At 40.0% G+C, this 17,308-nt stretch overlaps 1 protein-coding gene across 2 annotated transcripts in view; it reads left to right on the forward strand.

Annotated features, from left to right (window-relative positions):
• The window catches only part of LOC126480669 (hamartin), a 234,346-nt gene that overhangs the window by 72,874 nt on the left and 144,164 nt on the right, over window positions 1-17,308 (forward strand). For both annotated transcript variants that reach the window (XM_050103892.1, XM_050103893.1), the window contains exons 6-7: window positions 6,186-6,372; window positions 13,536-13,609. In XM_050103892.1, coding sequence (XP_049959849.1) covers window positions 6,186-6,372; window positions 13,536-13,609 — 261 coding nt within the window. The remainder of the gene's footprint in view (window positions 1-6,185; window positions 6,373-13,535; window positions 13,610-17,308) is intronic.

Genomic DNA, 17,308 nt, shown 5'->3' on the forward strand with positions numbered 1-17,308 from the left:
TTGCACGCGAGCAACACACGTGCAGCGCTGTGCGCTCACGAGCGGCGTGCAACGTTTTCCCGGCCCTGGTATAAACACTAACTTTGGTGCTACTGACGGCTTTTACAAAGGAGTAGAAGTTCTTAGGGTTTTGTGATAGCTTCTTTGATAATATTCTGCTACAGTAGTTATTGAAGGCTTCTTGAATGGCTCTCTTGACAGCCTAATGTGTTTCATTCAGTGTCACTCTAGATTAGCACTACGCTTGGTTTCACATCTCCTGTGCAGCGGTTGTGGTTTCTTTAGAAGTTTCTTTCCACTGATTGTATACCATGGAGAGTCCACATGCATCATTATCGGTTCCATTTGGTACATATCTGTCCAGTGAATTTTCAGTATTCTTTTAAACTTAAGCCACAGTCCTTCAACATGCTTGTGTTCATAGCTAAATGTTCATAATTCCTCATTGAGACTTGACACACTACTGCCTCTTTCTCTAGTTGGCTGAATATGTGAATCATTATACCTGTTTTAGTTGCCCTTTATATTTCAGTAATGATTGTTGCTACAACTGCCTCATGAATCCTGATATCAGTTTCAATATGGACATCAGAGATCAAATCTACTTCTCACCATTAGAGCCAATAATATATATATATATATATATATATATATATATATATATATATATATATATATATATATATATATATATATATATATATATAAAAAAAATGATAGTATGATGGGGACGTTTCCACACTTGTAGACTGAGGTTTTCTCTTAAAAATTTTGGTTCTGTTTGAGGTTGAGTCTGGTGGTTCCTAGAAGGATCAAATTACAAGTTATGTCCACCATTGATACTGAGTCTTGCCTAAGTAGTGTTTCACATTTCATTTCTGTCTTGGTGGATTTGAATTTGTCTGCTGGGATGACTAAACCACCTCCATTTCCTATTAGCGTATCCTTTTTATGTACAGATAATTTTCCCCAAAATTCTCCCTACTATAAATTCTGGATTTCAACCAGCTTTTAGTACCTAGTATTTTATAAGCTCTACTGCTAAATAAGTGCTTCAAACTGTGGCACTTTGGTGTGGCTGCTTCGCCAGTTAATCACTAGAATTTTATAGGGGGTATTTCTGTGGATCGTACACTGATATTCTCTTTTTATTTTTTTTAACCATCTTGTCTGCTCCCCATTCAGCTACCTTGGTAGCAGACACTAATATGTAGTGCACGCCTAACTTATTTAGGGGTGGTTTACAGTTCTCAGCCATGTGGTGCAAGTCTAGGAAGTTACAGCCTGGCTTGTCACAGAATCTCTGAAGTCCCTCGACACAGAACCAGGCACCAAGTGATCTGAAGAATTTGTTGTTGCCAGAGAAATTGGTAGCAGGAGCCTTTAGAACAAGCCCTATACCAAGTCTATGTGCTAAGACCCTTAACAACCATGAGAAAGTTAGTTCCTCGTGTTGTGACATGCATATAAGATCAGGTCAGTCCTCCAGTTACTGGACTTTTATTCCTCCTATCATTAGCCAAACAAATGAATGTAAATTGAAGAAGAGCAACATGACTATTTGGCATTGATGCAAAGGAGTAACTTACAGAACTCATTGGTGGACCTGATTGTCTTAACACATTGTTGGAGTAAGTATACTCCTTGGTTAGCAGTGAGACTAAAACTTTTTAAATTTGACAGAGTACAAGCATAATCTTTTATTTTTAATTGATGCTTTTGCAAATTTTAAGATGTGCACAAAAATTTATTTACATAAGTGGTTATGAGATGTCATTCTGTAAGCTGCTCAGTAGTTACCTCAACAGTCTGTTTTGGATTAGACTTCCAGATGAATTTATAGTACGCTATATGCAGTCCTAAAGGCAGAGGAGCATATTAAGTGTAATTGATGGAATAACTTATTTGTCTGCTCTGATTCCCCCGATTGCCTTGCAGATCAGCCAGAAAATGTACTCAGCAAACAAAGTGGTGCAAAACATACAAGAGGGATGTGTTTGACATTGTGTCAAAGAGATTAGTGTGTGCTGGGGCATCAGCACAACATGTTGTACATTTTAATTGTATGGTATTTCATTTGTGGCATGCTGGTGTTCCCTGCCACTTTTTATTGAAATTTGATGCAACATCTTTGTGACTTTCAATGTTGTAAAAAGCACATACATCTAACAATGTTAAAAGATCTGATGATGACAGCATAGATCTGTGGAAACCAGTAATTGTAATGAAAAGAATTACTTGTGATCATGGCAAACTTGATTCTTCAAGGATAATACATATGCGAGATACTTCACTTACCACAGTGTCAAAGGAAATAAGTATTGTTAAGATGGTGAATACTGGTCCACATGGGAATGCAGGGAAATGAGCAAGCTGACACAGTAGCAAGAGAAGAGTCATGTATGAATGCATGGTTTCGTGGCAATATGAATTAATAAAATTTTCTCAGGCTTCCAGCCGCATCAGGTGGTTACAATCCCACGAGCTTTCAACCGAGCTCTCCTCAGTCATTGTCAAGTGGTAAGACTGACTGCTGTGTCACCGTGGCCGCATTGTTATATAGCCGCTCTACTGGTTGTGACGTCACTAGTGCTCTCTTCTTTGCCATGTACGGTGATGTTTTCATCCCGCGTCCGTTGCGCCCATTTTAACCCTGCAATGGCCAGGTCCCAGGCTGTGCTGAGCTGCAAACCACCATCCTTGTTGATGGTGTTTTCAGAGGTTTTTACGACAATAGCTTCTTTTAGGATGCTATCCAAGAATCCCTTCGTCCTCATGATGACAGATGTTTTGTCGAATAGAATTCGGTGCCCATTTTCTAAGGCGTGTTCTACCATGGCTGATTTTTCTGGATAGCATAGGCATAAGCACATCTCGTGCTCTGTCCGGTGTTGCTCCACAGTGCGTACTGTTTGGCCGACGTAGTAACAGCCACACTGATGTGGTATCTTGTACACTCCAGGCGTTCTAGGCCCTAGATCATCCTTCACAGGCCTCATGAGCTGTCGAATTTTTGCTGGGGGCCTGAACACCGATAAAATGTTGTATCTCTTCAGGAGCCAGCTAATATTTCCTGACACTGTACCACACAAAGGCAAAAACACAGGTTTTCGTGCTTCCTTCTTCGGTGGTGTTCTCTTCTTTGTTGGTGTGTTTCTTGCGTGTCACACCAGATATAACCTGTGACACCTGTCTGTGGCTGTACCAGTTTTCCCGGAAGACTTTTCGGAGGTGGCTCAGTTCTAGTGGCAGATTTTCAGCGTCTGAGACGACTTTACCCCGATGGACGAGGGTATTCAGAACGCCACGTTTTTGTGCCGGATGTTGTTGGCTGAGAGCATGCAGATACGGATCTGTGTGTGTCGGTTTCCTGTAGACACTGTGGCTTAGGTGACCATTGGTTTTCTGTCTAATGAGGATGTGAATTAATGGTAATGCGCCATCTGTCTCGACTTCCATCGTAAACTTGATGTGGCCATGAATGCTGTTCAGGTGTTCTAAGAGTTCTCCCAGTTTTTCACGACCATGGCGCCTGATGATAAAAGTGTCATTGACATAACAATAAAAGCAACTTGGCTTAGCTGGAGCAGTGTCCAAGGCAATGTCTTCAAATTTTTCCATGAAAAGGTTGGCTATGGATGGAGCTAATGGGTTTTCCATAGCCATGCCGTCCAACTGCTCGAAATACTAACTGCCATGTAGGAAATACGATGATGCCAACGTGTGCTTAAACAGTCCCAGAAACTGACATACAGAGATCGGTATCTGCACGCTCTCAGCCATCACCATCCGGCACAAAAACGTGACGTTCTGAATACCCTCGTCCATTGTGCTAAAGTCATCTCAGACCCTGAAAGTCTGCCACTAGAACTGAGCCACCTCTGAAAAGAGCTCCAGGAAAACAGGTACAGCCACGGACAGGTGTCACAGGCTATATCTGGTGTGACACTCAAGAAACACAGCAACAGAGAAGAGAACACCACCGAAGAAGAAAGCAAGAAACTTGTGTTTTCGCCTTTCTGTGGTACAGTGTCGGGAAAGATTAGCCAGCTCCTGAAGTGGTAGAACATTTTATTGGTGTTCAGGCCCCTAACAAAAATTCGACAGCACATAAGACCTGTGAAGAACAATCTTGGGTGTAGAACGCCTGGAATGTACAAGATACCATGTCAGTGTGGCTGTTACTATGTCGGCCAAACAGTACACATTGTGGAGCATCAGACAGAACACGAGAAGTGCTTACGCCTACGCTATCCGGAAAAATCATCCATGGCAAAACACGCCTTAGAAAATGGACACCGAATTCTATTCGACAAAACATCTGTCGTTAGGAGGACAAAGGGATTCTGGGATAGCGTCATAAAAGAAGCTATTAAAATAAAAATCTCTGAAACACTATCAACAAAGACGGCGGTTTGCAGCTCAGCACAGCCTGGGACCTGGCCATCGCGAGGTTAAAATAGGCACAACGGACGCAGGATGAAAACATATATGGCGAGGAAGAGAGCACTAGTGACGTCACAACCAGGAGTGCGGCTATATAACGATGCAGCCATGGCAACACAGCAGTCAGTATTACCGCTTGACAATGACTGAGGAGAGCTAGGTCGAAAGCTCGTGTGATTGTAACCACCTGATGCAGCTGGAAGCCCGAGAAAATTTTATTAAGAGAAGAGTCCAATAAAAATGAGGTACTACCATGTACTGCCCCTTTGAGTACTTTTAAATTGCTGTTTAGGAGGTGAGTTATGAGTCAGCAGGAGACTGTCACTAAAGGTACAAAATAACAAAAAAAGGTTGCTGACCCACTGTTTTGCCATGGCAGATATCATTTGTCACTGATGAAAAGAGGGGTCTTTAACACTGCTGATAATTGGGCACTGTCATCTGGCAAACAGGCATGTCCTTTGATATGGAGAACTCACAAATATGTGACACCTACGGATTATCACTTTTGGTGTACGACATTTACATGATTGAATTTTATATTCTGACGAGAAGGCAGCAGTTTTTCTTGTTCATAATTGATGTACTATTTTAAATAACTTTGAGACAATCGAAGGAAAGGTTATGAAAATTCATTTGTTGTCAGGATTCCTGCTTAAGTTGCTGGGTAGGTTATTTTAATTTATTGTAGAATGGCTGGTTCATTCTTTTTTAGCTCAGTGTTAAAGCTAACCATAATTACTTGTATCATAAGTGTATAATTTTGACTGTGTGTCCATTTCTGGATTTTTAATTGAGTATTTTTAACATCCATATGTAGGACTATTAACCCTCATTCAGTTGCTGCTGTGGATGGCTCCTCCATTGTTCTTATTTGTGTTGGCCAGGCAGATTTACCAGTAAATAACTTCTAGGACTTGTTCAGCTAATTCTCATTTTTTTTCGTATTCCATGCCATAACTGTATTTATTTAAGTGTGACTTCAACTGCTTCACATCTGTGCTATCTGGATCCTTCTTCCACCCACCTGTCCCCAATATTAGCTACTCTGAGTTGCATGGATGGGAATTGTTTCAGTAACACTTCCATTGACCCGGCACCATTGCCCTGACACCTCAGTTCTACAGCCGCCTTCAATTCTGTTCACTTGTCTACTCCACCCCCACCCCCTCCCCCCACGCACACACGCAGCTACACTTTAGATCAGTGCAACTATCCATTAAGCTGCACCCACACTGTTCCCTCTACTCTTCTCCTGTCCTATCTTACTTGTCCAACACACCCAGATCTTCCCTAAACCACTGCCCCATGTCATTGTGTCAAATGCAATGTCCCCAGCCTGCACTAGAGTGAGCTCACTAGTGCCATATTCCTATCCTTTTCCCTTTCTATATATCCCTCCCTAACAATCACTTTTCCTTCTTCACCCCTTCGCTCCCCTCGTTCCTCTCACCCACACTTCACCAAAGTCAGGGTGCAGCATTGCAATAATATAGAGGTGTGTGCACAAGTATTGCCAAAAAGCTTAGCAAAGATTTTTTAGTGTTGGTTTTATACTGAATTTTATGGTGAGTGCTTGCCTTTACTCCTTTGATTGCACTGATCTTTGGAAGTAAGAATAGTTTACCATAAAAATACTTTGTTTACAGATAGATTAGTCTTGGTTGAGACTTTAGTTAATCATATGGAATTTTGAGTTTTTGTATTTTGTAAGAGAGAATTATGTTTGTATATTTCAGCCGATTGGCAGCTTGGAACACAAATAATCCCAACAAACTTCCTGCAGAACATTTGTTGCACCTACAAATTAGCCTGTATTTCCTCTTCCACCGATTATATGGGATGTACCCTTGCAATTTTCTCGGATACCTACGCAGCCAATACAGCCAGCGTGATAATCTTGTTGTTTTCAGTCATACTATCAAGGTAATCTTCTTAACTATTTCTGTTATCATTTATTATGCTTTAGCTAATACAAACTGGAAGAAAGTGGTAATAAACAAGAGTGGGGGAAGGTTGTAACAACAATTATTTAAAGAAAAACTCATGGAAAAAGGGACAACTTATGAGATTGCATTTGTTTAGTTAATGCTGAAAGTAAAACTAGAAATAATTGATGGAAAAAGTCATTCTTGCTGAACATTAGACTCAGACAACCACTTGAGATATATTTCCAGTAAGTACTATTAAAAGGATAGTTGCTACGCACTATATAGCGGAGATGCTGAGTCACAGATAGGCACAACAAAAAGACTTTCAAACAAAGCTGCTTTTGTGTGTGTGTGTGTGTGTGTGTGTGTTTTGTCAATTTTGGCCAAAAGCTTTGTTTGACAGTCTTTTGTTGCACCAATCTGTGACTTAGCATCTCCATTATGTGGTGAGTAGCAACTATCCTTTTCATAAAGTTGTTATTATTCCAGCTGGCGCCATTGGGTTCCATACAGTTTCCAATATAAGTGCTCCAGAAGACAACTTTTCTTTGTCTCCTAGCTGTCCTGTGCCCAGACCAATGTACAATCCTATTCTGGGACTGCTGGTGCTAATTGTTTTTGCACTGATGGTCTAGTAACGAGGCAGTGTAGGACTTGGGGAATGAAGGGATGACAAAGGGAGGAAAGAGACGGACACAGAGAAATTTTGTATTTTATTTATTTATTTTGTTTACACTTCTAGTTCTGTAGGACCAAATTGAGGAGCAAATCTCAAAGGTCACTGAACGTGTCAGTACATGAAATTACAACATAAAAGTAATAACAGATAAAATGAAATGTTTATGAACACAAAAAAAAGTCAAGCCATAAGTTTAAGTAAACACAATCAGCAATATAACACATGAATCAGCTTAATTTTTCAAGGAACTCCTCGACAGAATATGAGTGACTAATGAGGAAGCTCTTAAGTTTTGATTTGAAAATGTGTGGGTTGCTGCTAAGATTTTTGAATTCTTGTGGTAGCATATTGAAAATGGATGCAGCTATACATTACACACCTTTCTGCTTAAGAGTTAAGGAACTGTGATTGAAATGCGGATTGGACTTCTGTCTAGTATTAACTGAGTGAAAGCTGCTAATTCTTGGGAATAAGCTGATATTGTTAACAAGAAACGATAGTGAAGAAAGTATATATTGAGAGGCCAATGTCGGAATACTGAGACTAGTGAACAGTGGTTGACAAGTGGTTCGTGAACTTATGCCACTTATTGCCCGAACTGCCTGTTTCTGAACCAAAAATATCCTTTGAGAATTGGAAGAGTTACTCCAAAGTATAATATCATATGACATAAGCGAATGAAAATAGGCAAAGTGACTAATTTTTGTGATGAACAATCACTTACCTCGGATAGTATTCAAATAGTAAAAATGGCATTAAGTCTTTGAATGAGATCCTGAATGTGGGCTTTTCACAACAGTTTACTATCTGAATACCTAGAAATTTGAACTGTTCAGTTTCACTAATCATATGCCCATTCTGTAAAATTAAGATGTCCGGTTTTGTTGAACTGTGCGTTAGAAATTAAAAACCGAGTCTTACTGTGATTTAGCGTGGGTTTATTTTCTACAAGCCATGAACTTGAGATATGAACTGCACTATCACTTTTTGAAACTGAGTCAGTCTTGCACACAACATCCTTTGCTACCAAGCTAGTGTCATGAGCAAACAGAAGTATTTTAGAATTACCTGTAATACTAGGGGGCATTGTCACCTATGGAAGACAAACATGGACAATGACAGAAAGAGAATAGAGCAGACTGTAAGCAGGGGAAGTGAAATTTCTCAGAGCAGTTAAGGGAAAAACAAGAATGGACAGAGTAAGGAGTGTAGGTATTAGAAAGGACCTTAAACAAGAAAGTATGAGAGGGGGAAAAATAATAATAAAAAGAAAAACAGATTAAGATGATACAGGCATGTTAAGAGTATGTGTGGACAAAGACTCCCCAAAATTATTGAAGAACTAAAGATGGATGGAAAAAGACCTAGAGGGTGTCCAAAAACATGGTGGAAAACAGGAGTGAGAATATCTGTGGAAAGGAGAGGTGTGACCTGGTAGGCAAGTTGAGGAAGAAAAATGGTGGGAGGAACAAGCCAAATGGAGAGGACTCGTCAGCACCCAGACCCGGCAGTAGCTTGAGCAGGATTGGGATATATAGATAGACTAGAGGGCATATCATTTATGTAAATAAAGAACAGGAGTGGCATTCAGCTGGGAGGACGTGTTGCATGTTCACAGTGAGTTCCGTATTACTCTGTGTTTGGTGTGGCGATTTTACGATGGATCCGCGAACAGAACAGCGCGTGTACACCAAATTCTGTGCGAATCTCAGGAAAAGTGCTACGGAGACCCTTGCAATGATTCAACAAGTGTTTGGGGGACAGAGCATGAGCCATACACATGTGTTTGAGTGGCATGCTCAGTTCAGGGCCAGCCATACAAACATCAGTGATGATGCTCACACTGGAAGGCTCGTTAGCCGCACTACACCAGACATTGTTGCCAAACAATAATTGGTTTGTGTTGATTGATTTTGAACCATTAAAGACCTTGAGATGAATTGGGTATTGGTTATGGGACATGTCAATGAATGTTGACTGATGAATTGGGCATGCTTCATGTCACCACAAAATTTGTGCCAGGGATCTTGACTGCCGATCAGAAGGCACAGCGTGTTTTAAATGTGCACACACCTTCATCAGACCGCATCTGATGATCCAACTTTCTTGTCTCGGGTTATCACCGACGTTGAGAGCTGGATTTACGGTTATGACCCAGTGGAAGAGCCCGGGCTCTCCAAGACCCAAAGAAAGCGAGATAGGTGAAGAGCAAAGTGAAGAACATGATCATTGATTTTTTATACCAAGGTAATTGTGCACAAAAAATTCATCCCACCCAACCAAACAGTGAATTCCGCGTACTACTGTGATGTTTTGCGATGGTTCCATGAAAAAGGACAATGTCGACAGCCCGAACTTTGGCGTCAAGGGAACTGGCTGCTGCATCACAACGCGCTCTGTCACATGTCCTTGCTCACCAGGACCTTTTTGGCAAAAAACATGGCAGTTGTACCCCACCCACTGTACTCGCCAGATTTGGCACCTTGTGACTTAGCGCTATTCCCAAAACTGAAACTCGGGTTGAAAGGCCGTCGATTCGACACTCTAGATAGGATTCAAGAAGCATCGCTGGCAGTGATAAACACCCTCAAAGAACAGGACTTCCAGAAAATGTTTGAGCAGTGGCAGAAGCGCTAGGACCGGTGTGTGTACGTGCGGATGGGAACTACTTCGAGGGTGGTGGTGACCATTAGTCCAAAGGTAAGGTTTTCAACATATGATAGCACCAGTCCCAAAAATTTTCGATAGCACTTTGTATTTTTTAATTTTTTTCTGTTTCTTTGACACTTCTTTCCCCACTCTACCAGAAATAGCTTCTAATTTATACACATTTTTTCACTTCACAAGCTGCAACATCTTCGCGAATTGAACAGTGACCCAAATATAGAATAAGTTTCCTTTATTTCACATCTATGGCCGCAAATTTTCATGTCGTCAGACTGCCAGTTTTGGTCTATATTGGCCATCTTCAGATGGTGATTTTTTTTCCCACTTGTTCTATGTGCTTCACTGATCGCACTTCTGATTACTCCTAAGCAGTTACGGCAACAGGAATAAATTAAAAAATTGACTTCATGTACAAAAGTTTGCCTGAAACATAAGCATTTGACATTAATTATTGGGCTAATCCAGTTGAAGCAGTTTCACTACTATCAGATGAATCACTGGTGCTTTTCGTAGTGTTGAAGTTCTTCCAGTAGTAACTGCAGACATCAGTCCGAGACCCCCATCTTGTCAGATTGGGCAGGGGTGGCAAGGAAATGCCCTGAGCTTATAACTAAATTGCTGCAACACATAAAGGGACTTTTAAATATACCTTTTTGACACACACAATAAATTTAACATCACTGGATTTACAATTTGTCTCATCTGCAGCTCTGTCTAAGGCATGAGCTAAAAAAAGGTGATATGCACCATATTATTGTCCAATGCTCTTAGTGAATTGTCAGCTTTTACCGTACAAGGGGCAGCATACATTATTGTCATTGTTAATGCCTTCAGGCCATATAGCACTCGTAGATTTATTGAACAGTTTACTAATGGTAGAGAACTATACTTTTTCTAAATGTTTACAGTTTATAATAACTTTTCGCCCTTTCTATCTTTTCCCGAAGTCCCCACAATGGCATTTGTAGTGTATCTTCCGATGGGGCCTGTGGACTCATTGTTTGAGAGCCTTATTTTTTTATTTGCAACCCATTGTCTGATTTCTTGCAATTTTTTTTCACCACTTTGAATGCTACAGTCATTTCTTAATGTTGAATAATCAGGAAGAGATTTCCCTGTGTATTTTTCTAAGAATTTGCAAAATTTTAGGTGGTTCATTCTACTCCAGGGAATTTCAGCACAGAGGAAAGCTGTAAATAGTTCTTCTCAGAATCGTGAATAAAAATGGTGGGACTGCCCTAGCACAATTTTCTGTAGTGTTTTTCCACTTTAAATCCCTTTTACTCCAAATTTGTGTTTTTCTGTTGCCTCATGCTGCTGAACGTTAAATGACTTCTCTGTAATTACTCTTACATCACTCAGTTTACAATACCAGTATTATGAGAAGGAAAGTAGCTACTCACCATATAATGGAGATGCTGAGTCACAGATACGCACAACAAAAAGACTCTCACGATTAAAGCTTTTGGCCATTGGCCTACATTAACAAAAACACACACACACACACACACACACACACACACACACACACACACGCACACACACGCCGGCAGTCTCAGGCAACTGAAGCCACACTGCGAGCAGCAGCAGCAGCAACAGTGCATGAGGGGAGTGGCGACTGGGTGGGGATGAGGAGGAGGGTGGGGCGGGGAGGGGGGGAATACTATGGTGGGGGTGGCGGAGAGTGAAGTGCTGCAGATTAGGTGGTGGGCCGGGGAAAGGTGGTGAGGGGGGCGGAAGCAGCAGCAAAGGAGAAAAATAAAAAGACAGAGTGTGGTGGTGGAATGACGACTGTGTAGTGCTGGAAAGGGAAGGGGCTGGGGCTGGATGGGTGAGGACAGTGACTGACAAAGGTTGAGGCCAGGAGGGTTATGGGAATGTAGTATGTATTGCAAGGAAAGTTCCCATCTCTGAAATTCAGAAAAGCTAGTGTTGGTGGGAAGGATCCATGGGGCACAGGCTCTGAAGCAGTCATTGAAATGAAGGATATCATGTTTGGCAGCATGTTCAGCAACAGGGTGATCCACTTGTTTCTTGGCCACAGTATGTCGGTAGCCATTCATGCAGACAGACAGCTTGTTGGTTGTCATGCCCACATAGAATGTAACACAGTGGTTGCAGCTTAGCTTGTAGACCACATGTCTGGCTTCACAGGTAGCCCTGCCTTTGATAGGATAGGTGGTGTTGGTGACTGGACTGGAATAGGTGGTGATGGGAGGATGTATGGGACAGGTCTTGCATCTAAGTCTATTACAGGCGTATGAGCCATGAGGTAAGAGATTGGGAGCAAGGGTTGTGTAAGGATGGATGAGTATATTGTGTAGGTATGGTGGATGGTGGAATACCACTGTGGGAGGGGTGGGAAGGATAGTGGCCATTTCTCATTTCGAGCATGACGAGATTTAATTGAAACCATGGCAGAGAATGTAATTCAGTTGCTCCAGTCCTGGGTGGTACTGAGTTATGAGGGGAAAGCTCCTCTGTGGCTGGATGATGGGACTTTGGGAGGTGGTGGGAGACTGGAAAGATAAGGCACAGGAGATTTGTATTTGTACAAGGTCGGGAGGATAATTACGGTCAGTGAAGGCTTCATTGAGACCCTTGGTATATTTCGAGGGGGACTGCTTGTCACTGCAGATGTTATGACCATGGTGGCTGGGCTGTACGGAAGGGACTGCTTGGTACACAGTACAGTATTTTACCCCATTAATTGAAGATACATCATATTGAGATATGAACTGTTGTGATTTTACTTGAATACTTTGGTTAACTTTTGGCATTTTTTCTGAACTATACTGCATACACTTCTGACTTCAGTGAGAATTAACACAGTAATATACTTGTCAGCAGTCAGGGGCCCAGAATGTCTTAAGTGCGTGCTTGCTCATATAGAACTATAGGCTATACACTCACTGTTGTGTAAGGTGAAATTCATGTTGTGAATTCAAACGAAATAGTGGAGGAAGGCAGATATTTGTCATTTTCCAGGAAACGAAATGAGATGCGCACGTTTGAAAAATGTAACTCGGAATAAACAAATTGCATGACAAAAGTTCTTTACTTCATGAAAGTGTGAAAGTATAATAAAAATGGCCATTTAGTTACTAAAATACGCTCTGTCAGAGAGAAATGGGCACATATGCATAAATATGGCTTAAAAATTTCACTAATTCATTTATGTTGTAAGGAAGTTCAGGTAGACTGTATACCTGCTCAGATGCACGCGCAAGTGTGTGCGCTTGCACCTGTGCCCCTACATGGTGCTGACTGTTCATTTAGATTTTCCATAACAAGCATTAGTATGTATTTAAGGAACATGTCAGTCTTACCAAAAAATACGTGTCCTACCCTTAAAAATCCTAGTCCTAGTCATCACTTTATGGTCGTTTGTCGTTGGTGCTATAAAGAAATTAGTACATGATGCCAGTCTTTAAAGACAACATACAATTAGTACTGAATAGTGCTCATTCTTTGCTGTCTGTCTCTCCCCTCCCCTCACCCCCACCTCCCCCACTCCCACGACAACCCTCCTCCCCTTTCCCATTTCTCTGGGAGTGTGGTGAGTGTGCATGAATATTCATGCCGGCAAGACTCTAGATGAATAGGACTACCATTATAGCACACCGTAATTTCATTTTTTTAAATTTTGTAAGCTATTTTGATCCCTACAATATAATCTAGAATAAATTTGAAAGACTTATATCAAATTAAAAACTGAGATTTTCAATTTTATGCTTTTGTCGTTATATTCTGGCATTGGTTGTAATGGCAACTTTGTTCTGAATTTAAAACATGCTTTCTGGTATTTTCAGCCTATGTTAGATACTGTCAAGATGCACCCGCTTCTTGTAACGGCAACAAAAGATGCTGAAACTGCAGCAACTAGGTATGTATCGGTCATTGTTACTCAATGTTGAAATCAACTATGTAAGGTTGCATTACAATTTTTACAGTATTTGATTATTAGTATAGTGTATTAACAGAGACTAGATTATGAAATCGTGTGATATCTTGTATGTAGTACATTCCTAATTAGCAACAGAAATACTTTTATATTTTTTTTGCAAGACAATGGCTTGTGTCTCTAAATTAGTTTGCTAGTTATTTGGTTGAACTAAAACAGTATGTGTGTGTGAGTGACATGAACTTACCTTTTACTGACTTAAAATGTGTCCAGATATTCACAAATGTTCTGTAACTTCATAAATTATGCTTTCCTTCATAACATACACTGAAAGATAGACATTTAAACTTTTGAATCATCTTTCTTGAGAAAGTCAAATTACAGTGGAGGTTTGTAACTCTGATTTTTCTTGCTAATCTCATGAATTTCAAAAGGTCATAAGGAGGACTGTGTGAAAAGTTTTCAGTGAAGTCTAAAGTGATGTTTAGCTGACCTAACTGACAGAAAATTTGAAGATGTTGTAAGGTTAGCTAAATTTAGTAATGGAGTTAAAACCATCTGTTCTAGTCACGTGCTGAACATACTAGGACTGAAACAGCTGATACAAAAAAGGACACAATGCCAAATTTGATCTGAAGTTGGAGATGGTTGTGTTACTGTCCTTCCTTCCAATCACCAAATGAATATGGTGATTGTATTTGATAAATGATTTCAGATTAGAAAATAACTGATGTGCTTGTCATTTCAGTCTTGAAGAATCGGTGATAAACAGACGTATATCTATAGACCTGTATTGCTAACGTCAGTCTTTTGTCACATAAGAGAACAAGTTTCATGCTTGTGTATTATGAACGTTATAAAAAACTGAAGAAACCTTATCCTTACAAATTAACATGGATTCTGCAAATGCTGCTCTTGTGCAACTTGATGTCCTATGTTAACTTAGGCTGTAGGTAGCAGCTGTGTCAGACCATATGACTTCTTTAGCCGTCCCTGTTGGTCTGAATGTCTGTTATATTTCTGCTGCTGCCAAAGGCACATTACTGCACAATTCTCCATCTTACCGGTGGGTTGCCCCTTTTATTTTGGCCCCTCCAACAAGATGATGTGGTACTGTGCCATGGGTATTTCAGTGCGCATCAGGACTGCAGACATCTATTTGCAAACAAAAAAACTTAATTATATAAATTATTTTTTCAAGGAGATAATTAAACTTTTCAGACTGGCCTTCATATCACTTCACTGAACAGAACCTGACTAACAATCAGATGAGAAACCTGGTAATAGATAGTTATCACACTGCACTAAGATTATAATGTAATTACAGTGTGAAATAATACAATGCATTTCTCTACCAAACTGTTAAATAAATAACTTCTGTCTTTCATAGACGCCGCTGACAGATATTGCACAGTAGTTGAGACACCAGATGAGTGTTCATGTAGATTTGTGCTGATTTTTGTTTCCTGTGGTTTCCTTAAATCACTACGGCCGTGTCCTACGTGAGCGACACACTCCAGCGACAAGCAGCAGCATCGGGCGAAAAGCTTGGGTGTCCTGTGTGCGAGCGACTATGTCGCGCTACAAGATGGCAGCTTAGAGCCAATCAGCCGCTTCAATAAAACGGCATCCCTAACCTGTAGAATACTGTAGCTGAAGAGTAAGGCTACAGAATTAGGTTTACTTAAGAAAATAAAGCGAAATGGAATGCTGTGGATGAAATTTACAAAGGGAGCAATCTCCATGGAGAATTTCCTAAGTATCAACTATGAAGATCACCAGACAAATTCGTCGAATACACATGAATGAGCAGAGGAGCATTTGAGTATCTCATCAATAAATTAAATATGAAGGTTTTTTTTTTTTTTTTTTTTTTTTTTTTTTTTTTTTTTTTTTTTTTTTTTTTACGTGATCAAGAACTTTCAACAGCCAATAAATGCAGAGGAATGACTACGATGTGATTAACTATGCTAAATACTAACATAAGTACACAGATTGATAACATTTTGCAACAGCTAGGTGTGGTGTAGGGGTAGTGTTTACAGCTCATGAATACGTGGTAGGAAAAGGTCATGGGATCAATACCAGGTCGTTCTTATATTTTTACTGACTCAGATACAATCTGTATACAAAGTTTTATGTATAGTGTTTACATTGCATCGCTAAGTATATTTTTAAGGTCTTGCCAAATAACATGATCTTCACACCTATCCCAGTATATCACACACATTTAATTCCTAATAAATTACAATGAACCATGAAATTTTACAGATATTTGATGTTGTGAACATAATTCATCAGCAGTCATTGTTAATGCCAAGCATTTCAATTACTCTAAATAGTCCGTAAAAGTAAAGCTTACAAAATTTTTGAAAAGAAAGTCAAACGTTTTGTGTAATGATTTGTCTAAAGGTATGAAATAAAAAATATTAGGGAAACGTTTGGTGCACCTCATTTTCTGTTCATGATTTCGAGCCTCATTCAGAGGCATGTAGAACGTTTCTCTGTTCTACTTATTTCTTTTACACAAATCATTTCATAAAATATTTGACTGATTTCTTTCATTTTTTAATTTCAAGTTTTAATCAGAAAGCATGATCTTACTGACTACTCATTTACCTGAAAAGGAAGCCTTTTTGACATTTAAATACCGCACCAATGTATCTTTTTATGTGCAAAATAGCTAGGCCTTGGACAGATGAAATTTTTGACACTTCATTTACATAGCTTAGCAGCAGCTCAAACTAGACCTCATGCTGGTTACTTTGATACCCTGTTTACCTGTTTCTCTCCCTTTGTTTAGCTATGAAAATTTGGACAAAACCTCACGGTGTAAGTTATAGTGTGTCTTGTTTTGGCTCTGCTCACACATTAACAAAAATGCATTGAGTGTTAGTCATATGATAAAATAGTCCTTGCTGTGTGCTGTCATTTCCAAAATTCTTCGTTTCGATATCTTGAACTGTTAATGAGATATAATAATTTTTAGGACCTCTTGATTCCCGAAGAAGATACAACAACCAATACCTCAAGAGTGAAAAGAGATATCATACCGGTCTCAACTTTAAATAGAATTAAGATAGATTTATATGGAATGTCTACGGGTTGTGCTTTTACCTCTGCAAATTCTTAAATTTCGTGCAGCCATGAACCCAATTTCGTGCTGCCCAGTAACTAACACAATTAATGAAAATAAATTCAGACCTTTATCGTTTAAAGATATCAAGCTATAAGATGTGGAAGAATCAAATGTTTTCACTGAATAGTTTTCGTAAAATCGGATGTTAAGTAATTCATAGCTGCCATCGCGTCTGCTCCACTGCTTTGACGAGAAGACACGTGGCTGTCTCTCTCTACCGCACGTGATGCAGCGACAAGATCCAAACACGTTTGAATTCAAAACATTGCCAGTTGCAGCAGGAGACAGGCAGCAACGCAGATGTCGCTCACATAGGACATTTCCGCAACTACACCTGTGGTTGTGTTTTGTCGTCTGAAGCGGTCACGTGCTGTCGCTTGCTTATGTCGCTCATGTAGGACACTGCCTAAGGCAAAAGCTAGGAAGGTTATTTTGTATAGTGCATGGCTTATATCCTTTTCCATCTTTATTCAGTTAGGTTCTCTCTCTTGCGACTTTGTACTAAGTTAAAGATTAATCTATTACCCTCTTTGAGGAAACTA

This window comes from Schistocerca serialis, chromosome 5 (genome assembly GCF_023864345.2).
Source record: "Schistocerca serialis cubense isolate TAMUIC-IGC-003099 chromosome 5, iqSchSeri2.2, whole genome shotgun sequence".
In the NCBI taxonomy this organism is placed as follows: Eukaryota; Metazoa; Arthropoda; class Insecta; order Orthoptera; family Acrididae; genus Schistocerca; species Schistocerca serialis.